We start from the raw sequence: 27487 nt of genomic DNA, 5'->3' as shown, positions 1-27487 counted from the left end.
AACTGGAGTATGTTCAGATAGTTTCAGATTTGTGTCAATTGATATCACAAACCAGCTTCACTGGCAAGGCCATTCCAGATACATTTACTACTGGAAGGGGTACGTTCCAACACAAAGTACGCTTTCAAAGCCTAGAATACGTAAACCTGGAGGAGAGGCGTTCACCTCGAAATAGGTAACGTATTAGCGGATACTTTTTCCAAAAAGCCCCCTCAACTTCTCCTTCCTTTCCCAAATCGCGCTCCCCTCCCTTCCTCTCCTCCTCGCTTTCCACTCTCCTCCCCCACTTCCATTTCGCGGCTAAACATAGGCGATTAGGAGAGCGAGCTCGACGCACGCGCGCAATCACACACCCACGAAAATTTTCGATCCACGCGATTTCCCCATTCGCTCCCGAATCGAGGCCGCATTTTTTTCGATCGAATTTGGGGTTCGGATCGAATAATCCTGTAGGTTTTGCTCACCTCTTCGATCGTCATCTCCGGCGAGCCGGTGGCGGTGGTGATGGTGATGGTGCGTGGCTAGGCGCGCGTGGCGTGGTGGTCGGAGGCCATGAACATCGTGCGGGGCGTCGCCGATCTCCTCCGCAAGGCGCCGGCGCCGCCGCCCGCGCCGCCCGCGGTGCCCTCCTCCTCCTTCGGCGTCCGCGAGGGCTCCTTCCATGGTGCCGACCAGGACGTCGCTCCCTCTCCCCGCGTCGTCTTCAGGTACTCGATCACATCCGCTCGCTCGCTCGCTTTCCGCCCTGGGAGAAATGTGGCTTGTTTGTTTGTGCGGGCGCTAGGGCTTGCGTGCCTGTGCCGTGTCGTTGTTTCTGAATTTCGGATGGGATTTGCGGTGATTATGTGGCGAGAGAGAAAAATGTGCATGTAATTTTTGGGGAAAGTTGTCGATGTATTGCAAGCACATTGCTAGTAGTCCCTAGATTAGCCTGAGTTATTTACCCGCAAGGATTCAGAGCGTGTTTCAGTGCTAGTTAGTAATACATAATATTCTGATATGTTTAGTTTAGCTTTGCCATGCCACGTCCATTCCCTGCAAAATAATTCAAAATGGTTGTACATATGATTTATGTTGATGCGTGCAACCATGGAATGAGAGTTCATGCTAAATCATGATATGAAACAAACCTTTGGATGGCTGGCTTCAAGGACAACCAGCCAATTAGCTTTTAAGTGAAGCTTCCGTCCTCAAAACCAATTATAGCAGGTGTTCAGCTATCCCATTCCAATGCCAAGACGAGGACATGGACCGCCTCCTTCTCGAGCTTCCATGCCCTCTTGCAAGCTTCACTTCCAAATACCCGGTCCTCCCACTCTGCATCAACAAGCCCATCAAATCTGACCTCTAGCCTCTGGTTGACAGGGTGGTCAGAAGCCTGCCAACATGGAAAGCCGAGCAGCTATCGCCACCAGGGAGAAGCGCAAGAAGCCTTTGCTAGATTAGTCGCAAAACCGTCTCGTGAGATATAGCCCTGTTCTGTAACTTTTTCTTTTCCTTTTGCTCAGCAGCTGTACGAACTCCTCACTTAATACAATGATCAGCAAATCCTATGCATATTCTTGAAAGCCAAATAAACAACTAAAAATAGTATGGCTGGGGTGCATTGTATTGTTTAAACTTCTTTTCTTATTTGGTAGGTAGCATATGTGCTCAATGGAATGATGCTATGTGGCTTATAGCAATGCTAAAACGTCATCCTATGTCATTATCACTAACACAATTGCTATATTCTTGTTAGACAGGCTCTCAACTATAACATCTGAGGTTCCATTATTTTATTTGTTAGTGGTACTTAATATGTTAATTTTCCTGGGGTATGGTAATTGTGTGGTGTATAAATAAAACCTGTAATCAAATCTCAATTTTTTTTGTGTGCTACGTCTGCACAAATGTTTCTCATTATGTTTCATTTTGTTGCAGTGATAGCACGGAGGAGAGAGTCTTAAATACACTATGGAAGAAGTATGAGAATGCCCTCAATAAGGTATTTCCCTGAAAGCTTGCTAGATTCTGTTCTAGGATATTTGTTTATCATTAGGACCTCACCTGTACAACAGTTTCAAGTGTCTGCTTGATGTCTCCAACTTTCAAGCATTCTTCACTTTTAATTAAAACCACTCGTAAACTGTTTCACACTAAATATTCATGTTTCTCAATGTACAATTTTATATTCTTAAGAATGTAAGGGCCTGTTTGGCAGGGCTCCAACTCCTAAATTTAACTCTAAGAGCTGGGTCTGGAGTGGAGTTGTGGAGCAGCCTGAACCCAGCTCCTAAATTTAGTTCATTTTGTGAGAGCACTCTAGTCTGCTCCACTCACTTTTAAGGTGGGGCTGAAACTGTTTGGCTGGACTCTAGCTCCAGGAGAGGTAGAGTTGGAGCTGGAGCTATGCCAAACAGGCCCTAAAATTAAACTGTATAAGTGTGGTAACCAAACTGTTTACTAAATGCTACTTCCTCTGTTTCACAATGTAAGTCATTCTAGCATTTCCCACATTCATATTGATGTTAATGAATCTAGACATATATATTTATCTAAATTCATTAACATCAATATGAATGTGGGAAATGCTAGAATGACTTACATTGTGAAACGGAGGGAGTATTAGGTGCTTTTAGAGAATATTCAATAACTGTCTATCTTTATGTTGTATGATTTGTTAACCAGTTTTTATTTAATACGCCGTTAGAACTAAATTGAAATAACATAGTAATGCTGTACTATATCTTACGTCACTTTGTAATCATTTACAGGCTGAAAAGGAGAAATCCCTGCAAATTTTTGTCTTACAATTTGTACAAACATTCAGAGATTGGGGACCATACCATAATATTCATTTGGTTGATCAAGAACAAGGATCTGATGAAACAGTTGTAGGATGCTCTCACGGGCATCCTTCTGAGGTCATTCTTATCCTGATTCAGGAGATGTCTATAATAACATCAACTATTGCAGAAAGTAAGTGGCTTTACTGTATAATGAGTACCCTACTGTTAGAACTGTCTCCGGTTTCTCTTTGATGCGTGTTTTTTTTGCTCAGAACTTTTTCTTGTGGTGTGTGTGACTATGTAGATTCCCGAATTACCATTCTATGCCCATAGAAATATCTTCAAATGTTCTATTGATTCTTGAGGATGGTACCAATGTTTCAAGTGGAATAGCTTTTGGTGGCTGCTTTGATAAATAATAAGATTACAATTGTTCTTGTATTGAATTAGTAGGTGGCAACAGTCCAGAATCTTCTCCGAACTATTCAGAGCAACCAGGAGATCTGGGATTAAGTACTGAACGGCTACATGTTTTGGAGTGCTTGACAATTTTGACTCGTTCCATGCATAACTGTAGAGTATTTAGCTATTATGGTGGTGTAAAGAAGGTTACTTCTCTACTAAAAGGTAAAAATTCTTCACGTGTTGAAAGCTCAATTCTAGGAAATATTCTTTGTATGTGCTGGATTATTTTTCCAGGCTTCTTATTCTGCTCTATTTTAAACAGATTTTTTCCTTCTTTCCCTTGCTCAACGGTGGCATTCTTTTTCTTATTCTGCTCTAATTTAAATAGTTTTCTTATTCTGCTCTAATTTAAATAGTTACATTTTTTTAGTTAGCTTAGTCATGGTTTGTTGACTTCTCGTTTTGAGGAATTATATTCTCACTCCTTTCTCTTTGGTATATTCAGCTGCAGTTGCTCAGCTCAAAATCCAGAACAGTTTGCTTGCTGCAGATAACCACGTCTCATGCCAAGCTGTAGAAAATATAAAAATGATGCTAAATATGCTCAAATACATAGTTACAATAATTTCCAACTTCATGAAATTGGAGCCAACTATCCTGAGGATTCCCCATTTTCTCAATTCCACTAAGTGTGCCTCATCAAAAAATCATTTGGCCACAGTTACTCCAAGCACTTCAGAAAGTGGTATTTTTGATACACTTCAACGTTGGCAACAAAGGGCTATTGTTCTTGTGATGGGAGCTGGTGGTGTCAATTCGTTAGTAGGTAAGGCTGCCATTTTAGTTGTGAACTGATATTGCTGCTATAGTTTTTCAATTTTGTTTTACAAACTGTTATTTGAACACTCAATCCGTTATAATGTTAATTAATGCAGTGGTACTTACTGGGTTATCAAAATCTCAAATGAAATAGTGTATCTAGTATAGTCAGGTTAATTTTCATGTTTTCTTTTTTGTAATTTCTGACCAACGAATCATGTGAAGTATCAAACAGAAGACAACAATGAACAATAGCTGTTAGAATGATTGTAGTATTTAGGAATTTTAAACGAAAGAGGTGACTAGGAAGAATAGCATGCCTGGTAGGAAATCTTGATGTCATGGGAGGGGATATTAATGCCAAAAGGAATTACAGAATGCCTGCATAATTCAGAGATTAAGTTGGCTATTTTTTAGTAGAAGAAATTAAAATGTAAGAGTTGAAATTTTGTTTTAATTTACAGAGCAACAAATGAAGTCATTGAGTGTATGTGTGCTGCTAAGAAGGCATCAGAATTCTGTTGTCACACTATATGTAAATACCTCGTCATATGCACCACAGTTCAGAGGCAGTGCATGTGAGAAGATATTTGCTAGTAGATCCACCTGTAGCTAACATGTCACTATATTGACTATTATTGATTTTTTATAATTTTGTTAGTTTTTATAAATTTAGTTTCACTGCAGAACTTTTGCGGGTCATTCAGAGACTGAATTCGGAGCAGTGGACAGATCTTTCACTTCATTTTATCACATTATGCACTTTGCGATCAACTATATCTGGAACCCGTGCCCAGAATCATGTTAGAAGCATTGGTGGTTTGGAAATTCTACTTGATGGGCTAGGACTCCCTTCAAGTAAATTTTCAGTTTTGAAGAATTCATCTATCCCAAAAGATGAAAGGTGCAAATTTTAGAACCCGGGAGCACTTCTTGTTTATCATTTGATACTTCCGTTTCCATTTTTCGTTAGTGTGCCTTATGCCTAGAAATAGGATCACATATATTCTCGATAGAATTTGTTAGGGAAGACTGACAATTTTCTAGACCAAAGATAAAATTATGGCATAACATCCAACACGATACAAACAATTGCTTTGAATTTTATTTCGAATTTGAAGGTCTGGAAATGGATTTAAATATGAATTTTTCACTCTAAGAATGATTCAAATCTAAAATCTAAATCATAAAAAGATATATTTGTTCAAATTTGAAATGCATGCAAGACATAATTTAGTTTTTAAAAAAAGGTTCGGCAATTTCAGAATTATATTCTAATGATTTAAATTGCAGTTAGATTTTTTAAACAAATTTTTGAGCAGAATGCTTTGAGTGTGAAACATATAGTTGCACCTTTTTTACACACACATTCCTCCTTTTCAATACCTTGGTAAGGGGTGGTAATTAGGAGGGAATTCCCCCTTTACTTTGCCTAAACAAATCTCAGCCATCTGTTTTCATTAATGACCTAATCTCCAACTAAACTCCCTATCAATTTCTACCATCTCTACCAAGCAAGATGCTGGGATTAAAAATCAAATTCCCATCTTAATCTCACCATCAATTCCCTCGTGTAAACTTCCAATCTCCTTCTTTCGAATTGCCAAACAAGCCGATTAGGTTATGGATTTGGCTGTTGCTTGTTTAATAACGCATAAAGTCTATTATAAATTAAATTAATTTTCAGCCTTTAGGCACTTTCAAAAGACTTGTGATTAGTGAAAAGCGTTTTTTTTCCTTTTTAAATTTGCCATTGTATTTTTCAGTGACAACCTTCTAGATTAGTAATTCAGATATACTCCCTCTGTTCTTTTTTATATGATTTTGGTTTGTTCATTTTTTAACTAACCAACGTCATATATTTATGGATGGAGGTAGTATAATTTTAGTTCTCACCTTCCATATTTTCTTCTCAATTTTATGTTCTGATGTTACTTTGCTTTTGTAGGGTTGAAGTTCTTCTGCTCCAAATATTATATTTGGAAATTCTAAGTGAGGCAGTGTATCCTGTACTCTAAACTTTATTTATTGGTTTTTCAATTTCTGAATATCAATATCCTGTGCTATTCTTTAATTTAAGTAAGATTCTTGGTCATATGACTGGGACTAACTGATTTACTAGTTATTAACTCCAGCTTATAATGAATTTGAAGAATTAATGTGCATTTAAATTAAAGGCAAAATTTGTTATAGGACACCGAAAGATTGCGGCCTTTGCTGTGAGACATCCGAAGATCGTGTATTTGCTCGTGGACACCGTAAAAAAGTGGTAATTAGCTGGCGGACACCGGCTGCATTATTTTATTATTTCGGGTGGAAATGGAGAGAGAAACTTTGGTTAAAGACAAGTTTGCCCATGGGCCCACTTGTCAATCTCTCTCTCTCTCTTCTTCTTCCTCTCTTTGTCTGTTCATCTCTTTCTCATTGCGCCGCCGCCGAGCTCTGCCGTGGCCATGAAGCAGCATCAGCAGCAGGAGGCTACGGCCTGTTCATCAGAACAGCAGATTGTTCCATGGCTGAAGCACAACAAGAAGTCGCAGCAGCAGCGAAAGGGTACTGGTCTTCTCCCTCCTCGCCGTCGTCGATGTCCCCCACTCCGTCACCTCCACCGGCGGCAGCTGTCCATGGAGGCGGAGGAAGAGCGGAGGAGTCCACCATCGCCGCCGCTGCAACGCCAGCCGCACGGAGTTTGGCTGCAGGGGACAACGGCATGCAGGTGAGTGGCCATGGCGAGCATGCTGGGTTGAGCTCCGGGCGGCGTCGTGGCCGGCAAAAAGGATCCGGGCGGCGCCAGATCCTTGCCAATCTAGGTCAGTACATCGCCGTCCACCCGCGTGCGCACTCGCCATGGCCAGCGGCAGTGGCGCTGGCGCCGGCCTTCCACTCGAAGAGCTAGGGCTTGACGGTGCTGTACTCGACGCGCTCTGGCGATGCGCCGCCGCCGCCGCCCCGCCACCGTCGCGCCTCTGCTCCGCTGCGAGGAAGAAGGGGAAAAGAAAAGAAGAGAGAGAGAGGAAGCCGTGCGCCGGGATGCCGCCATGCGTCGTCACCGTCGGCGGTGAACCCTGGCGATGCGCCGCTGCCGCCGCCCCGCTGTGGCCGCCGTCGCGCCTCTGCTCCGCTGCGAGGAAGAAGGGGAAAAGAAAAGAAGAGAGAGAGGAAGAACAGTGTCAAAGGGTTATTTTGGTACTTACACAACTCTTTCTCTCTCCATTTCAACCGAAAATAATAAAATAATGGGAGGAGTGTCCAGCAGCTAATTACCACTTTTTTACAGTGTTCACGAGCAAATACACGTTTTTGGGTGTCTCACAGCAAAGGCCACAATCTTTCGGTGTCCTGTAGCAAATTTTGCCTAAATTAAATTTATGTATCATATACTGCTATCGTTTTTTTCCCCAAGTTGGATTCTTGACTGCTATTCAGATTTGGAAATGTCAACAATCTGCAATTTTTGTGCGAAAATGGACGTGTACACAAATTTGCAAACTGCATTTGTTGGCCTGCATTTATGATTCTGGAGTTCCATCGGCAAAGGGATAACACCGGGCCTTCACTTGCATTAGATTCGATTTCTGGCCCAATTTATTTTCTTGATATAACCGAATGGAGGGAGTACTCTGTAAAGTTGAGCAATGCACTTTGCTCTTTTATTATTCCTTCAAAGGTTATAAGTTACTGTCGTAATGAAATTGCTTGCAACAAAATCTCTTTATCTATCCCATCAGCATACCGAGAGCAATCTGTGAGATGGTTCATAAGGGTTCTTATGACAGTCTTCCTATGCATCAAAGCTTGTACTAGTGAAACTGAATTGCCAAACCATATAAAGTAAGTTTGCTTTTTATGTATTGCCATGATATCTTGTCCATTAGAACAATTAATTACTCTGCCTTTTGCTCTGTTTGATATTATTAAGATGTTTAATTGAAGTTTTTTTAAAGCTAAGATATGTATGCCCAACAGTTGGGGTTTATTACAAGTTATATCATTTAATTGTCCTGATGTCAATCAATGCCAACTCCAATATATTAGTGGACTAGTTGATTGCCATGTGTTGAACATGCATTATTGTTGTTTCAAAATTTGAAAATTTCACAAATATTTGCACAGAATTTCCAGATAGTAGATAATCTCAACACAAGTGAAATTAGTAGATGATCAAATCCTTTTTGCAAAATCCGACAAGTAATACACGTACATACATGCACAGATATCACGCTGGTTTGATTATTTAAGTAATGATGGAAAGATGACTAGGAGCAAAAGGTGCTTTTGTTTTTGTAGTAACCTAGTACACCTTTGGCCCTTGAACTCCACTGTAGTCAAACCGTTCCTTTTTCAACTCACCTTCCAAACTGCACAAATAATGGTGATTATGGTTGACATCGTGGTGATTTCACTTAACACGCTCCTAGTCCTATTTGGCTGGTTTGTCTTGGACATTGTCAGTGGCATCACTCCAAGTAATACCCTCTTAAGTGGAACTTGACTTAGTCCACTCAGCAAAAACCATTGTCATATTCTGCCAATATCACAGTGGAATAGGACTTGTGGTGTCATTTGTCCATGTTTGGAAGTTGGAGGTGCAAAAGAAATCTACAATTGAGTTCAGGGTGAAAAATGGATTGTGAATATAGTTTGCGTGCCTAAAGTGGGCTTGTGTTACAAAAACTTACCACCATTGACTAGTAATCTTCTCAAGTACACCATAACTGGTACCCATGCAATGAATCAGTAACATGCAGATAATATTGCTACACACAGTATGATTGTTTTCTTATTTTAATTCATTGAATGCATCCATATTTGAAATGACAACCTGTTCTGTGTATGATGTGACTTATGCACCAGGATTTTGGCCAAAACCCTTCAGCTTTACATGATTCGCACATTCAGAATGGTTCTTGTTTCAAAACCAACTTTACTCACAGCTTTTCGAGAGGAAGGTGTATGGGACTTAATATTCTCAGAGAATTGTTTCTACTTTGGGTCATCTGTAGAAGACATGCAATTTCATATTGTCGCAGAAGTTCAAAATGAAGATATTAACGGTAATACTGAACCCACTGATTCTGAAAGCTTATACCTATCAGATGTTAACATTCTTCAGTTGGAAGCCATTTCCTTCTTGGAGTATGCTGCAACGCTTAATGAAAACAAATATAACCTGGTACTGGTTTTTCTCTTATGTTACATTGTAAGTTTATTGTTTTTGTCAGGTTTTAAAGCTCCTTCTAAAAGATCTGTTTTTTATTCATTTTCTCTTTGTAGCCAGAATGCTCAGCACTGCTGGAAGCTCTTGAACACTGCATTTATGATCCTGTGGTGGTCAGCATTCTTCTTAAAAGTTTTCGTGTTATTCTACAACTCGCCACAGAACAAACTCTAGTTTCATTTAAATCCTTGGATGTAATTACTGGAGTCCTTAAGGCTGCATGCCAACAAGCAAAAGAACTACAAAACTTCAGCTGTTTTCCTAGTGATGATGTTATCAGCAGTGGATATGGTTCTAAGATAGAAAATATTGAAATGAGTTCGTCAGGAAAGAGAACTGAGTATGCTATTATTTGTATAGAGTTAGCTTTGAGCCTCTTCAAGGAATATGTCACCATATCTAGCTATGGAAGAATTCTAATTTTGCACAATCCTGACTGTATTGAGTGTTTATTCAACTTATTCCAAGAAAAGAACTTCCGCAAGCATGTACTGGAGCAAATTTTTGCTTTATTCAGGGTAAAATTGTGCATATTCCAAATTTTCTCTTTTGATCTTGTTAACGTTTGGAACTACAACACTCTTACAGTTTACTTTAACCAGTTACCTCCATCATCAAAACAAGATCATGCAGCAAAGTTACAGCTATGCTCCAAATATTTAGAGAATTTCACACGAGCAAATGAAAAAGAAAAGGTTAACTCAGAATTGTTGGTTGATCTACTGGTCAACATGAGAGAGATCATTATGATGGATCGCATGGTACGTATCAGTATACGCCTTTGCATATAATAGTTGAAAATGTCAATAGTGTTTGCTTAATACCATCAATGACAATATGTTGACAAATGTACTCATTTTTGTTAGTACTATCAAAATCTATTTCGCGATGGAGGGTGCTTTCTGTATATTGTCTCTTTGTTGAATGGAACATTCAATGAGGCAACTGGTGAGCAGTTAGTTCTTAATGTTCTTGAGACATTGACCTTATTACTTGAAGGAAATGATGCATCCAAGGTAATCATATTGATGTATGCGATTCATGCAATTATCCCATCTGATGTGCTAACAATAACTCTGATTTGTCTTTTTTAGGCTTCCTTTAGAATGCTAGTTGGTGTGGGTTATCAAACACTGCAGAGCTTGCTACTGGATTTCTACAAATGGTTGCCAAGCCCAAGCGAGAGACTCTTACATGCATTGCTTAGCATGCTGGTTGATGGGAAATTTGAGATAAATGAGATAACAACAATAAAGGCTAGTAACTTTCATATCTTAGAACCAATTAACATGCTGCTATCATTTCTGGGTCCATTTACTTCAGTCATCTATTTTTAATTATTCTCACAAACATTTCTTTGATTTATTCCTTCAGAATGAAGATGTGGTTATATTAGTTTTGAATATTCTACAAAAGGTATGCTCCTTTTCTCTATATCAGGCATGCATATATGATTATGATCCACTGATAATTTCCAGTTATATTTCTTTTGCCTTTTTGTAACATCCACAATTTCTGATTGGCAGAGCAGCACATCACTTCAGCATTATGGGCTTGTTGTTTTGCAGCAGTTGCTCAAGCAATCCATTGCAAATAGAACTTCTTGTTTCAGAGCAGGACTGCTTAGTTATCTTCTTGATTGGTTCTCAGTAGAGGAAAGGGATGATACTGTTGGTCAAATTGCAGACTTAATTCAGATAATTGGTGCACACAGTATTAGTGGCAAGGACATTCGGAAAATATTTGCACTCTTACGTTGTGGGAAGATTGTTGCCAAGAAGAAGCATAGTTCTTTGCTTTTGACATGTCTCAGTCACATGCTTAAGGAAAAGGGACCAGAAGCTTTCTTTGAGTTCGATGGTCATGATTCTGTGCGTCCTGCCATATTTACTTGTCAATTTAAATTTTCCTTAGTTGTGATGAGTAATTTAAATACTCATAGATATCTACGTGATATTAAGAACTAACTTTAGAGCATTTTAGTGTTGGTATGGGTCAAAATTAGGAGTACTTTGAACGCTACAAAAGGATTCATATGTGAGGCGATATCACTATGAAAAATTTAGGTATGTGATTGCTAAAAAATAGGAAAAAAAACATGGTGGGCATTTAAAAGGACACCCCCAAGATATTTAACTCTTTGCCACTCTTAAATGTGGCATTTAACGATTTGCCACTGGACCCACATGTCATAGAGAGGGCCCACATGCCATAGACTATGAGTGGCAAATTGTTAAATGCCACATCTTAAAAGTGGCAAATAGTTAAATGTCTTATTGTAGGATTTTAGGGGGTTGATCTTTGCAATCTAGGCTGCTAGACCTTTTCTGTAATCCGAGGCTTACCTTTTTTATACAAGACAGTGTTCTCCGGCAAAAGTGTTGATCTTTTTACTTTTCAAAATTATGGTTTTCCAAATGCGTTCATGTTTTATTTTTTAGGTTTCTAGGCATGCGTTTTCTGATTTTTCTTCCTTTTTCTACTTGAAAAATTTAGAGGTAATAAAAGTGACACTTGTTGCTTTTGACAATGATCTGCCAAATACCAACAATATCATTTTGTTTGTTTTCATTCACATGCCTTTTGAATGTACTCTGTTTTATGTCTCAAATAACATCCATTACTTTGTTGCCAGTATTTGATGTTCTGATTGACTGACATTCTTTCTTAATCATTGAAGGGTATAGAAATTAAATCACCATTTCAATGGCCTTATAATAGAGGGCTATCCTTTTCCTGCTGGTTAAGGGTAGAAAACTTCCCAGAAAATGGTATGATGGGCCTCTTCTCTTTTTTCACAGAAGATGGAAAGGGGTGCTCAGCCGTGCTTAGCAAAAGTGCTCTAGTATATGAGGTAATGGTGGTTTTCTTACTTATTCAAAATAGCAATTTCTAGCATTCAAAATTTGTCCCAAAATATAGCAACTTCTCCACCTACATTCTCTTCTCAACCAATCACAACCTTCCGCCATTTAATTTCTCCACCAGTCCACCTACATTATCTTCTCAACCATTTGCAACTTTTCCCCATCACCTACTTCCTTAATAGCCGTGTCCAACCCCCAAAGTTCTCATATTCCGGGACAGAGGTAGTAATTCATAAATTTGGATGGACACATGATTTTTTTTTTGGTTTCTGTTTGCTCTCCATTATGGTCAAGTGTTGCAAAACTAGATTATGCCACTCTTTACAATGGCAGAACTACCTCTGGAAACAGCCTTAATGAGTACATTATCCGGCATTACAAGTTCTGAGGCGAGGTGTGAAGGGTGTACTGATTTGTGTGTTTTATTGGGAAATATGTATTTTCAGTGTGCAAATTCACTCTTGCTCCTTTACATATGCCATTTTAGGCCTCAACACGGACTTTCCATTTGTTCGTCATTTCCCAAATGTTGACTGTAGGATACCCAGTTCTGTAATAAAATGGGTTTGGAAATCATCTAGCTGTTTGATCCAAATCTGGAGCATGCTCTACAGATCTTGAAGTACTTTATGCTTTTTTCTCCATTGGAGCTGCAAATACCTTACTCTGTAAAATTTATCACTTTTGCTGCAGTTAACATTTGTATGAAAAACTCTTTTCTTTGTCTGTTTTGACAGTCTATCAATCAAAAACGTGAGTGTGTTTTGTTGCCACTAAAACTCCCATCAAAGGAATGGATATTCCTTTTTGTTACTCATACAATTGGGAGGGCTTTCTCTGGAGGAAGCCACCTGAGGTGTTATGTGGATGGGAATCTAGTATCATCCGAGAAGTGTAGGTGAGCAAATCCTTTTGCATTCATATTTCCCAGTAATGTTAACTTAGGCCGAAAATTTTGCAGATTCTGTTTGGGAGTAAAATGTGTCAGAAATAAGTTTGATTCACAAAGTGCTTCTGTAATATGGTTGTTTGGAATAAGGACTCGTCAAGTTTATTTTGCTGAGCTATTTCTTGTACTTTATTTGTTTATGCAACACAGCACAGCAACACCAGTGCTAAATGGAATCATAATCATACATTTGTCATTATAGATCCAATTTGTTTCTTAAAGTTCCAAAATGTATAAAATCTTTTGTTTGTAAGTTATTTGATTTGTTGATATTCATAATTCACAAATTTCGCAACATTCATGGTACACCTCTTTGTTACCCTATCCATTTACCAATAAAATGTTGTCTCAGAATGCATCCAGTCAAACTTTTTGAACTTGAAAAACTGCTTGCACAATATCAAATTTTAATAACTTTTCTTGACATTAGTGGAATAATGGTCAAATTTGTAAGTTGGAACCAGATCAATGATTGCCACATTGATAAGAGAGTACTTTTTACATTCATTGTTGAAAATGAAGGACCTTAGTTTGCACAATTTTTTGAGCACGTAACTGGTACTAAACGTAACCACTAAAGTATCGTCTCCTAAGTATCATGTTAGCTTTTAGTCAAAACAATTTACATGTAAAATAAAAACTTACAGTTTCTGTTGCTGTTTTTTCAGTTACCCAAAAATGAACGAGGCAATGACTCACTGCACTATCGGTACAAAATTGATGCCTGTTGGTGAACAACCTATTTCAATTGGTTATGAGAGAACCTTTGCCTTTACTGGTCAAATGGGCCCAATTTATGTGTTTTCCGATGCTCTCTCTTCAGAACAAATAAAAGGCATATATAATCTAGGACCAAGTTATATGTACTCTTTCCATGGTGATGATTCACTATACAGGGGGATTCTAGATGCAAGAGATGGAATTTCATCAAAGATCATTTTTGGTTTCAACGCGCAGGTTCCATTTCTCTTTACTAATAAGTATGATACTATATTTACTTCATCAAGTGTAACACTCCAGCCCAGCTAGTAGTAGCCCATGGGTTTAATATATAGTGGTGGGATGGGATTAGTCCAACATTCAGAGTTCAAGAGAGTTTGGACAGCACATAAGCCCAATGAAACCAAGCATAGCTGCTTTGGGTTGATTCCAAAGTGATAACAAAATGCCCAGTGATTTTTATATGTATCTGTAGTGTGCCCCTTGAAGGCTCCAGGGACAAGATTGAGAATGAATTTTGGGCCTGAGTGTTACCTTAAGAGTCAGATTGACTAACAGAATATTTATTTTCTAATAGATTTTTTTTTATTTCCCCTATCTTCCCAGGCCAGTGACAGTAGGAGTCTATTCAGTGTCTCTTCTGCACTAGATAGTGCTGACAGAAGTACATTTGAAGCAACAATCATGGGTGGAACAAAGTTATGCTCGCGACACTTGCCGCAGGATATTATTTATTGTGTTGGTGGTGTCTCTGTATTTTTTCCTCTCTTCAGTTGCAATGCTGTAACTGATGGTGAGCAATCTTGTCATACATCTGTCATCAATGGCAAGTTGCGAGCTGAGGTCATTGAGCTTGTCGCATCTGTCCTGGATGCAAATGTATCGAATCAACAACAGATGTATCTTCTTTCTGGATTATCTATTATGGGCTTCTTGCTTCAGTCTGCTACACCTAAGCTGTTAAATATTGAAACACTTTCTGCACTGAAGTATATGTTTGATGTTCTAAGGAACTGCGGTAATCTCTCTCTCTCTCTCTCTCTCTCTCTCTCTCTCGTGACTATCTGACTGATCGAAATAGACATCTTGACATTATTGTTTTTCTCATTTATTCAGGCATGTCAAAAGTTCTGCTGAAAGATGCTATTTTACAAATTTATTTGAATCCACAAATATGGGTACACTCAAGCTATGAAGTGCAGAGAGATCTTTATATGTTTTTGCTAAAATATTTTGAAACTGATGGAAGGTTTTTACCACTGCTTTGCGGACTTCCTAGGATCATTGACATTGTGTGCCAATATTACTCGGAGTATGTAGATTGTAGGTGTGCTGTTGGTTCCAAGTCTTTGTTGCGAACAGGTAACAAGCAAGTTGTTGGAGATAGACCTAAGATAGAGGAAATCTGCAAGCTTCGGCTTCTCCTTCTGAGTTTAGCAGAAATGAGCTTAAAGTAAGCACATCCACACTCCAGTTATTTTTTTATTCCTCTTCATTTACCCCCTTCATCTTAGTTTTCTTTCATAGATGTGTCAAAACAGTAATAAGATACAGTAAGCTGGTACCAATCTTGTAGCTTTTTTTGGCTTAGCTCATACACAAATTGGTTCACAGGTTACAAGTTTGTCTAGCTGATATAAGAGCCCTTGCTTCCCTTTTTGAGAGGAATCAAGATGTAGCATGCGTTGAGGACATACTGAAAATGATCATTCGTGCTCTTTCAGAGGGCCCAGTTTTATCATCTTTCTTGGAGCACGTAAATTGCCTTGGTGGCTGCTGCATTTTCATCAATCTTCTTAAGAGGTAACATACTTTTATTGTTTACAATTCATCTCTGTTTCACATATCATGCTGACAGTACATTTGTTCTGTAAAATTTTGATGTTCAGATGAAATTGTACTTTTTTTTTTTTGCGGGGCAGATGAAATTGTACTTAACCATGGTTAGAAATTAAGTTGCTTTTCTTTCCAAATTGCTTGTTAGATCTAAAAGTACTAGCTGTTTACATGCAAAAAAACACAAAATTTCCATAGCTGCTGTTCTCTTTTGACTCGAACACAGTTTTTTTTTTTTGGTTTTTAGTGAGTGCCGAGATAGCGCTTTGCTGTTCCTCCTGTCTGTATTGACATTTAAGCACTGAGGTTATGTTTAGATACTGTTTGTCCATTAGTTAAATAATAATATCTATGATATATGCTAAAAAGTTTCCACTACTTTGAATTTAAAATATATTCGTTGGTACTCCCACTTTTGCATATTGCTATTGTAAAACAGAGATTCATCTAAATGTTTAATGTTTTGTTTTTACAAGGACCTATTTTTTTTCATATTATTACCAGAGTTCATGACTTTCAGAACGTATAATTTCTTCCATGTGTCGTCTTGCGTAATGTATGTTGTGAGTTGTGAGCTTTTGGTATATATCCAACCTTAGTTTGTTTTTCAGGGAATCCGAGCCAGTTAGATTGTTGGGACTTCAGCTTGTTGGAAAGCTTATGGCTGGTATTCCATCTGAGAAGAAAGGAGCAAAATTATTTACATTACCCATTGGGCAATCTAGACCCTTGTCTGATAACTCAAAAAATGAAATAACAGCAGCATCTCATCTATTTTTCTATACAATATCTGAAAGGCTGTTTAAATTTCCACTTTCATATAATTTATGTGCAGCTTTTTTCAATGTCCTTCTTGGTGGAACCAGTCCAATCAAGGTTATATTGCCAACTTCATGTCATATTAATATTTCATTTCTTCCTTCTTACTACCGTTTCACCTCAGTGGTAAGCCGTTTTCTCTGTATAGGTCTTACAGGAATATTCCCAGTCTGAACAGTCCAAAAATAAGAGTTGCAGCACTTCCCACTTGGTTCCTTTCTTCCTTCCTCAGATCTTGGTCTGCATTTTTAGATATTTGCAATCTTGTCAAGATTCTTCAGCGCGTATAAGAATCTTAAGTGAACTTATTGGTTTGCTAGATTCAAACCCTACAAACATTGAGGCTTTAATGGTATTTTTTTTCTCCTTTGGTATATGTAAATTACTTGTTTTGAACTAATCCTGAATAGATTTTATCAGGAGCACAGTTGGAACTATTGGCTTGAGACATCCACAAAGCTTGATGTATTGAAGGAGTACAGTTTAGTTTCTAAAGGTGAGCTTGACAATGTGGAGATTGATGAAGTAATTCTTGTGAGGAAATTGTATGCATTGGTCCTTGCATACTACCTGAGTGCTGTAAAAGGTGGCTGGCATCAGCTTGAAGATACAGTTAACTATTTTCTTTTAAAATTTGGCCAGGTTGGATAATAGTTCGTTTGTTTGCTTTCTCTCTTTCTCTTTCTCTATATGACCAACTTGGAAGTATGTTTCCTTTTATTCTGATGACATTACTGAGATTCATGAATCTGCAGGGACAACTATCAAGTTCCTATTTACTGCGGGACATACTTGATGACATTGTTGGGAGCCTGCTACAGACATCTTCAGAAGAAAATATTATCCTTTCACAGCCATGCTGTGATAATGTCTTGTATCTTTTGAAGCTTATCCAGGAGTTGCTTTTCAATCAAATAGGAATCAAGCTCTTGGTACAATCCTTTGTTTTGAACTGAAAAATATTTTTTTTATCTATCATGTGACATCTGTTTCTTTTCCTCCTTTCACAGTTTCCATCTAATCCTTCAGAGGAATCTTTATCCAGTATTAAATGGAAAGATGATATTAAGTCTACACTAAATGAAATTTTAATTGATGAAAGCCATAGCCAATATAAAAGGTACTAATTTTTCTCTTTGTTTCCTGAAAAATATGTGCCTTATCAACTATATGCTCAAATATTTGTAACTATATGTCCCTTTTCAGAATCTTCTCTTCTTAAAAACTTGCCTTACGAATATTTATTAGGTGGCAAATGGAAAAAAGATATTAAATCTACATTTGAACTGTTAGTTAACTGTTACGAATATTTATGGTTTGGCTGGCCTTACTCAACAGCCATTGCATTCAGCCAGGTGTGTTGAATCCCCAGTACTTGTTCTTATCAATTGATGCAAAACCAAATATGTTGTCACTAGAGTGTACTCCCTCCGTCCACAAATATAGGGATTTTTGGCTCTTTTGAAGAGATTAAAGTAAGGAGTAAAACTGTAAAAGACTATAATGCCCCTCAATAAATGAGGGATAGCTGGGGAGTGGGAGGGTAGGTAGGGGTAAGATGGGGTTAAAATTAAATGAAGGGTAGTTGGATGGGACAAGTAGTACTCAAAATTCTACATTTGTGGATAAAATTGAACCCTCAAATCCATGATATTTGTGAAAAAGAGGCATTTTATAGTTCAAAATCCTATACTTATATTTTGGAATGGAGGGAGTAAGATCTATCCTTCATTAACATGGCGCACTAGAATCTTGAAATGTTAAGTAAATGCATAGGTAGGTCATTTGTAGTGATAGTCAAACAATTTGATACTGACACTGTTTATAATGACCTGAAGCTAACTGTTTAGTTGCTATGCTTCACAAGGTTCAATCAACCCTTAATAAGTCTGTCAATTTTTCCAGTTTTCCTTGGAAATCTTGCCAATTTGCTGACGAGGATGAAAAAAGTGAGGATTGGTGGAACTTCTTTGACAAGGTTTGGGATCTCATTTGTAATTTGAATGGAAAAGGACCAAACAAATTGCTACCAAAGGGTCCAAATATTGAAGTCCCATCGTTGGGGCAAAGAGCACGTGGATTGGTGGAATCTCTAAATGTCCCTGCTACAGAAATGGCTGCTGCTGTTGTTTCTGGAGGTATTGGTACTGCATTAGGTGCAAAAATAAATAGATTTTCTGAAAAAGCTACATTGTTGAGGGAAGAGATATTCCCAAGGGTTTTCTTTCACCTTGTAATTCTGTATCTCTGCAAAGCTGGATTAGAAAATGCATCTAAGTGTGTTCTGCAGTTCATGTCACTGCTTCCTGTTCTTATTTCAGAAGATGAGCAAAGCAAAAACAAGCTGCACTTCTTAATATGGTATGCTTAATACTGGAAGCTTTGTTCTAAGTATGCTTAAAGCATTTTCTTAATCCCTTTCTTGATACAGGTCTTTACTCATTACAAGATCTCAGTATGGGCAACTTGATGATGGCGCACGTTACCATGTTTTATCACACTTGATCCTTGAAACTATCATATGTGGAAAATCCATGCTTGTTCCTAATATATTGGGCAGAGATGATTCTATGGAAATCGGCAACAGTAATAAAGACACCGGGTTCATTCTTAATTTTGTACAGAAGGACCGTGTACTTGCTGCGGTCTGTGCCTTTGTCCTTTAGCTTTGGCGTTGACTTACAAATTTTCTACACTATTGAGTGGGATGTGTTTCAAGTTTTTTGTATCTTTGGTAGATGGTTTTGATCATACCTACCTTTTCCCCTTTCTTTTGTGTTATTGAACATCTGATCTTTCATTGCTGTTCAGGCCACTGTTGAGGTTAAGCACATGAAGGCAGTTCAGGCTGATCGCTTAAGTCAGTTGGACGAACTTCAATCTAAGCTCAATGAGCACTTCACCGAAGAGACACAACTGGAGAAGATGATTGAAGATAACATACATATTTCGATCACTTCTGCTCTTTCTGCAGATGACAAAAGAAAAATAGCTTTTCGGCTTGCTTTTGATGAGGATCAGCAAATTGTTGCAGTAAGATTCTCCATTAGTTTGCCAATTAATGTTTTGTTTAGGAGCACCTAATTACTTTCTTTTCTTATCAGGATAAGTGGATACATATTTCCCGAGCTTTGATTGATGAGAGGGGACCATGGTCTGCTAACCCTTTTCCAAATGATGTTGTAACTCACTGGAAACTTGACAAGACTGAGGATAAATGGCGGAGACGACTCAAGCTAAAGCGCAACTACAAGTTTGATGAACGCCTCTGTCAACCTTCATATTCTAGGAATGAAAGTACAGAGGCTTGTGTTGATCAAAGTTCTTTAAGTACCAAAGTTCCCTTGAAACTGAAGCGTTTCCTTCTGAAAGGTGTGCGAGCAATCTTTGAAGACAATGCATACGAACCAATTGAAGACACCAATGATACAGGTGAATCTTCCCAGAGTAGTCTGTTAGAGAACCAAAACCCAAATAATGTCTCAGATTTATCAGATTATCGCACTGCCGTTCAGAATAAGAAAGAATCAGCATCTAATAATGGAGATAACGATTATACCAAGGTAAAAAGGATTTTGTCTGAAATCCACCTGAACTTAGCAAATAAATGTTGATTTTGGTCCATCATCCATTTTTCAGGTGCTATGTTCAGTTCATTGTGTGCTTATAACCCCAAAGAGAAAACTAGCAGGACAATTGGATATTACTCGGACCGTTCTACATTTTTCTTTTGAATTTTTGGTTGAAGGAACTGGAGGATCATCTGTATTCAGCAAGTTTAAAGAGATAGAGGATTCCGATTGCAAGAGTGATCTAGGAAGTGTGGAAAGACTTGATGGAGGCCGAGACTATGTGATCAAAACTCCGAATGGTGTCTTGATGCAAAAACAATCTAACAAAATTAAACATCACAGAAGGTGGAACATAACCAAGGTATGCCTTTCCTCTCTCTGCCCCTTTTGCTTGCTCACTATCTTCATATCTTACCTTACATGTTTCAGATAAAAGCAGTTCATTGGACGCGCTACCTGCTACAATATACTGCAACGGAGATATTCTTTGACGATTCAAATGCACCCATATTTTTAAACTTCTCATCGCAAAAGGATGCTAAAAATGCAGGGTCTCTCCTAGTTTCCCTCAGGAATGAAGCCTTGTTCCCTAAAGGAAGTACCAAAGGCAAAAGTAGAGTCATTTCATTTGTTGACAGACGAGTTGCACTTGAAATGGCTGAGAATGCTAGGGACAGATGGATCAAGAGGGAAATCAGTAACTTTGAGTATCTGATGATTCTTAACACTCTTGCTGGACGGTCTTACAACGATTTAACTCAGTATCCTGTATTTCCATGGGTACTGACTGATTATACATCAGAAAAGCTTGATTTTAACAAGTCCTCTACATTTAGGGATCTTTCAAAGCCAATTGGTGCTTTGGATGAAAAACGCTTTGAGGTGTGGAACTGATGATTGCATGTTTATATATTAGTAATTGTCTAATTGACATCCCTTATGTATCTTTTATGTAAGCAATATGTTATTGGGCAGGTTTTTGAAGATAGATATGTTAATTTCGATGACCCAGATATACCAAGGTTGGACCTTGAATCTAAATTTGATCCATTTCTTTAATTTTTCTGTCCTTTATTTTTTGTTATTTGAGTTAGTTGACAAAATGACTAATTTATTCCTGCAGTTTTTATTATGGATCTCACTACTCCACCATGGGAATTGTTCTTCATTACCTTCTCAGGCTTGAGCCTTTTACAACTCTGCATCGTAGCCTCCAGGTTGCTGATTTGATTTTACCTTTTTATAATGGCAAACATATTACCCTCTTGTTATCAAAGTGCTATCCATTTTTTACACAGCTTTTTTCATGCTATATTTCATTAAAAACAACATTAATATTTTTTTTATCTTGTTCACTTTTATGGATGACACTATACAGGGTGGCAAGTTTGACCATGCAGATCGCCTCTTCCAGAGCATCGATAGTGCTTACAAAAACAGCTTGTCAAATACAAGTGATGTCAAAGAGCTTATTCCTGAATTTTTTTACATGCCTGAGTTTCTTGAAAATTCAAATTCGTATCATCTTGGTGTTAGGCAGGATGGTGAACCTTTAGGTGACGTTGTTCTCCCTCCTTGGGCAAAGGTAATTGAATAGTTTTTCTTTGATAGATACCTATGTGGTTGCTGCACTTGGTGTCTCGACTGTGAGTTACATGCACAGTAGGATAGATTTGTTGTGATTCCAATCTGTAATGACATTAGTTTTTCAGGTAAAATAATGTCAATTAGTTTGGTTCCTCTAAACACTGGTGAATATACTACTGACTTCATGTTATTTACGTTCTTGTGAATTGTGGTGTTAACATGTTATTCACATTAACATTATTGTTTATCATATATACAGAATTTGACAATTGTGTGATGTGGTATAAATATAATAGCTCTCTCAATATAAAAGATATTTCTTCATGCAAAATCTGTCATATGTCTCTCTCAACTTCTTTTTGAATTTTGAGTTGGGATGTCTGTTGATTCTATCAATTAGTAATGTCTCAAGGAGCTAAAATTTCATAATTATGCCAGTGCAAGTTGATACGACTCTATTTAGAATACTTGTTAGTTCTGTAAACAGAAGACTGCTATCTTGCCTATACATATCCAATTAATTAATACAAGGATGTAGGGCTCTCCAGAAGAATTCATTCATATCAACCGAGAAGCTCTTGAAAGTGAATATGTGAGCTCTAATCTCCATCACTGGATTGACCTCATATTTGGTTACAAGCAGCGTGGACAACCTGCTGTTGAGGTGCAATTAGGTCACTTTCGGTATCTCTAATAATACAATGGAATATTACTGAATATACTTTAACACATAAATATTTTTTGGGCAGGCAGCAAACATATTTTACTACGTTACATATGAAGGCGCAGTTGATCTAGAAAATATGGATGACTTGTTGCAGAAATCTGCTATCGAGGATCAGATTGCAAATTTTGGACAGACACCAATCCAGATTTTCCGGGTGAAACATCCAAGAAGAGGGCCTCCTGTCCCAATAGCTCACCCTCTGTATTTTGCACCACAGTCAATTGCATTGACTTCAAGTGTTTCTAGTACAATCAGCCACATGTCTGCTTTGTTATTCATTGGCTTGTTGGACAATACAGTTATACTGATGAATGAAGGACTCATACTGTCAATAAAGCTGTGGTTGACAACACAGTTGCAATCTGGTGGAAATTTTACATTTTCAGGACCACAGGTTCTTCCTGACTACCTACGTCATCAAACAAAAATTGTATACTAGTATATACTTTTGTTGATTGCATTCTTTCCTTTTCTTTTTGTAGGATCATTTCTTTGGAATTGGCTCAGATGTTATTTCTCCCCGCAAAATTGGCACTTTCCTGGCTGAAAATGTTAATTTTGGAAGACAGTGCTTAGCAACCATGCAAATTAATAGTGATAAGTATTTGATTTTATGTGGAAATTGGGAGAACAGTTTCCAGATTATTTCTCTTAGTGATGGAAGAATTGTTCAGAGCATCAGGCAGCATAAGGATGTTGTTGCCTGTGTTGCAGGTACCAGATACATTTTTTATTCTATTCATTTTCTTTTGAAAAATCCAGATTTGATGAATTATATTATATGTTAGAATATAACAAAAATCCTCATCTGTTATGTGAACAAGTTCTACAAAGAGGTTGCAAATCCATAAAATTTAGGCCCATGTGGATTCATAAATATCAGGCATAGGTCCCTCAAAACAAGCCATAGTTCATCCATCTCATCCGATCTTGTTCTCGAATGTGCAAAGTGTCCGAGGTCACATATATTATATATATATATAGCAATGGAGAGAAACATCTGGTAGAATGTGGGATTTTTAAGTCCTGGGAAAGTCTCTCAAAAGGTGTTAATTAGAATTATCAAGAGGAATCCTACCTTCTTTAATTGACACTAGGAGGTACTTATACCTCTTGATACCTCCCCAAGAAATGTAAAAAAACTTAAAGAATGTAGTCTATTGACAATTACATATCCCCGGTTTGCCTATAGCTATTTGGGTAATAACTATAATTTTTGGAAATAAAAATTGGATAATGACTGGGATCAACAAGTTTATTTATATAGATAATCATGTGATGTTATATAAGTATAACAGTTTCTAGACATTTCTACTGCTTTTTAGGTTTGTTTGATGTTTCTTTCTGTCCTCCATATGTTGCTTACATTTGCATGGTGATCTCCCTTATGACATATTGGTTCAACCTATGAAGTCCTTGCCCTTATTTTCCCTATTTTGTAACATATGCAACAACACACATGTTTGTGCTGCAGTTTCATCTCGTGGAAATGTGGTTGCAACTGGAAGTTATGACACAACTGTTATGATCTGGCATGCATTTCGTGGCAGACCAAGTGATCATGTTGTAATGGAAAGGCCGGTTCATATCTTTTGTGGTCATGATGACATCATAACATGCTTATTTGTTAGCACAGAACTGGATATTGTCATCAGTGGTTCAAAAGATGGAACTTGTATATTTCATACACTGCGTGAAGGAAGATATGTTCGATCCATTCGGCATCCTTCGGGCATTGGTTTGTCAAAATTGGTGGCGTCGCAGCATGGAAGGGTAGTATTTTATTCTGAGAGTGACCTTTCCTTGCACATGTATTCCATCAATGGAAAACATATTGCTTCTTCAGCATCCGGTGGACGCATCAATTGCATGGAACTTAGTTGTTGTGGACAGTTCTTGGTTTGTGCTGGTGAGCATGGTCAAATAGTTCTGCATTCTATGCATTGTCTTGACATTATCCGGAGGTATGATGGAGCTGGGAAGACCATTACTTCTTTATCTGTGACCCCTGAAGAGTGCATCCTAGCAGGAACCAAGGATGGTAGCTTGCTTGTGTTTTCAATGGAATCTCCTCTGCTTAGAAGGAAGAGCATGCCACGGACAAGGATAAAGCCTCCCACTGCTAGTTAATCCGTAGTTAATTTATAGCTACAAGAAATTGACAAAAACTACCTAGCTTTAACTTCAAGCGTAAGTCAAAAAGTTTTTTAGTTGAGTTCCTTTCTCATGCTTGTCATTTCAAGGGAATTTTCATACGTCCTTACTTTAGTGTGATGCACTTTTTACACCCTCTTTTTTAAGAGGGAGAGCCCACACCCCCCACATTTTCCATTAAGGAAACATCACAGATTTTACACCATGTTCCCTTTTTTATTATAGTTTCATTATTTTATTTGCTTGAATTTCTTGTAGAACCTCAAAAGAACATGCATCTTGAGTTGTCTCGCTTACTAGAACAGCTTATAAGGCACACGAAAAAAGTGTTTAGACTCCTTGTTCACTGGAAACATATTAAGATTGTAGTTAGTTACCTTTAGCTACGCCAGGATGGACCGTGCACATCATGGATATAGAGGCCAGATGTTACTTTGTAATCTTGAATCTATGATGCATTGATCATTGTCATTGTCTCACCACACAATTTTGACTATCAACTTTATTATATATGTAATGAAAAGGTTAAAAACTAAAACTCAGTATAAGCAGATTTGTCATGACAAATCTAATATTGGCATCTCTGTTTTTATGCTCCCGTAGTCTTTGCTAGGGAAGTCTGGTAACATGTTTTCTGAAATGCCACATATCTCTGAATGGGGTGAGTATTTGCTAGTGAACTAAAAAAAGCACATGTGAAGTTTGGTTCTTTGAACTTTAGTAGTGATGATAGATCATCTACCAGTTCCAAAATTTCTTTGTCAGGTTATTTCAAACTTAAACTGCCAAGTTAAATTTTTCTTTCAAAGAAAGCTCTGCCAAGTTCATTTCTTTGGACTGTGAATTGTTAGCATTGATTAAACTACGACAGAATTCTCACCAATTGTACTGACTGGTTAGTTTGTTTGAAACTTGCTGCAGGTTATTAGCAGAAAAAAAAATCAAGATTCTTTTTCACATCATGTACATAAAGCGGAGCAAATATCTGGAATAAGGATTCTCGAGCTGCTCTACTGATTATGATCCATGAGCAACATATCTGACAATAGTAAAACTAACACGCGTAAGAAGAGATCCCTAGCTATCTGATTTTCAGGCTAAGCATGATTGTCTCGATCACTTGATAGGAACTAACCTGACATCCAAAATTAGCAATTTTGCAGTAGTGTAGCATACCATTTCTGTTGTTTTAGTGGAGAGGCGCTGCCATTAATTTGCCCCCCAAACAGAGAATTAATTTGTCCGTATGTATTAGCTAGCTGGCAATTCTGTGTTCACCATAGTGCTACATTCATTGTGATCTAGAGATGAGTGGTAAATTGTATACTTGATCAGTTGTTCTCGCAATTTTCTGAGGATGGAAGTATGCAGTTCTTTAAGTATGAAGGTGCATTTTGCCCCCCCCCCCCCCCCCCCCTGAATTCTTTGTTCCCAGATGTCGATCGTTATGCATGAATGTGGCCAGTTTGGTAAAAATAATTTGATGATGTTCGGCACAGATGTCCAGGACCAGAAGCTCACTGATATACTTGAAACATTTTTATTTCCGTCTTCCTCTGCGCTTGCTCGCTGCTGGGTGCATGTGACTCACCAACGGATTATTGAAATGGATAATTTGCACTGCACTTTGAAAACTATACTTTCTTTTCTAAAATGAAATAATTCAATTGGATTACTCCGACTATTTGTTTTAAACTATTTATTAAGTTTTCTATAACAATCTGCTCAATAACCTGTTTTAAGCTGGACCGTTTGAAGAGATCCTGACTAATTACCTACTCTTGAAGTTGTCATTTGTTGTACTATTGGTCCCAGGTTTTAAGCATCTTTCGATTCAGCCACATCATTCGTGTGTAAAAAGGAGGGCGCGTGATTGATGTAATCAATGGGATGCATCATCTTAATTTGTACCCCGAGCACATGAAACCCCATGTCTTTCTATCTGTTCATTGTGTGTGTAGACAAGCGTACGTCTGTTGTGTGCGCCTTCTAAGTTTTTTATTGGCTCAAGATGGGCAAGAGGAGGGGCGACAATGCGACATGCCATCTCTTAAGTAACTGAAATGCCCCGCGTCAAGTGCTCGACGGGTGCCGCGCCGTCCCAACAGCACGCCTCACCACATGCGCCGTTGCAGCAAATCATTCACATATTACGAAAACGCTCTATAACAATGTTTTGGCAAGTATGTACAGATCAAATGTTGCAGTGAATTAAAACATCATTTCGCTATTTGCTGAAACATTGTTTTTATACATGGTGAAACAGCTTCAAAAACCGTTATTTTATACGTTGTAGCAAAATGTTTTATGAGGTGATTTGATTGTGTTTCAGCTTTTTAAACGATTGAAATATTTTCAATTTACTTAGTGAAACAATTTCGATCTACTTGGTGGAACATCGCCCGATTTTTTTAAAAAAAAATCGGACGTCCGATTTGTATGCGTCTCCCTTAAGTAAGTTCGATTGACATTGTACTAATTCAATTTAGACTAATTGTTTTATCATCTAGGTGCTTATTAGTCAAATAAAAAATTATTCAACCCGTCAACTTTTAGCTGTGAATTTGGACCATCACTACCTCCACCTCAAAATATAACAACTTTTAGCTATAAATTTGGACACTTGTCCCTTTGTAAAAAAAAGTTGTTATATTGAGTAAAGTCCAATTGTATCCCTATGTTCTAGATAAAGTCCAATTTTAAAAGTGAATCTGAACAACTAAGGATTGGGTTTTACTGCTCGATTACGTTTTACTATCGGTTCTATGAATTAGCATCAACGAACGTAAATTCTACGAAATGCTATCGCATAAGCTTTTTTCTTCCTTTTTGTCATAACCATTAGTTGACCTTGATTAACCTCATATAAAATATATATTTTACCCTTAAAAGATCATTATCAGCCTAGGGTGTACTTAATGCATATTTTTAGTGGTAAAGGGAACATTTTGCATGGGTTAAAGTCAAACGATAACGATGCATGATGAAAAGAAAGAAAAGCGCTTGTGCATGAAGGCATTTGATGATTTGAAAGAACTTATGT

The 27487-nt window shown here is 37.8% G+C and overlaps 1 protein-coding gene across 10 annotated transcripts; it reads left to right on the top strand.

The window, feature by feature from the left end:
* The first annotated feature begins 265 nt into the window (after positions 1-265).
* Positions 266-25823, top strand: LOC4341846 (BEACH domain-containing protein B). Of its 10 annotated transcripts, none has more exons than XM_026026160.2 (40): positions 266-707; positions 1924-1987; positions 2757-2961; positions 3225-3398; positions 3682-4002; positions 4683-4899; positions 5944-5997; positions 7422-7826; positions 8850-9168; positions 9270-9731; positions 9816-9974; positions 10080-10229; positions 10308-10469; positions 10588-10629; positions 10740-11084; positions 11894-12067; positions 12818-12978; positions 13698-13986; positions 14356-14767; positions 14866-15202; positions 15364-15552; positions 16197-16461; positions 16553-16756; positions 16825-17046; positions 17160-17336; positions 17415-17524; positions 18310-18765; positions 18836-19049; positions 19216-19437; positions 19509-19967; positions 20044-20337; positions 20406-20858; positions 20952-20998; positions 21100-21193; positions 21355-21561; positions 22102-22227; positions 22313-22684; positions 22773-23004; positions 23765-24480; positions 25366-25823. In XM_026026160.2, the coding sequence occupies exons 1-39, from the start codon at positions 553-555 to the stop codon at positions 24418-24420; spliced, it is 9606 nt and encodes a 3201-aa protein (XP_025881945.1). In that variant the 5' UTR covers positions 266-552; the 3' UTR covers positions 24421-24480; positions 25366-25823. The 10 variants fall into 10 exon arrangements, with proteins under 10 accessions (XP_025881945.1, XP_025881946.1, XP_025881947.1 ...); XM_026026161.2 differs by having other exon boundaries at positions 3222-3398; positions 22112-22227; XM_026026162.2 differs by having other exon boundaries at positions 3222-3398; positions 22112-22237.
* The last annotated feature ends 1664 nt before the right edge of the window (positions 25824-27487 follow it).

This window comes from Oryza sativa, chromosome 6 (assembly GCF_034140825.1).
Source record: "Oryza sativa Japonica Group chromosome 6, ASM3414082v1".
NCBI lineage: Eukaryota > Viridiplantae > Streptophyta > Magnoliopsida > Poales > Poaceae > Oryza > Oryza sativa.
Note: the sequence above shows the minus strand (reverse complement) of the source record. Positions and strands in the feature narration are given on the sequence as shown.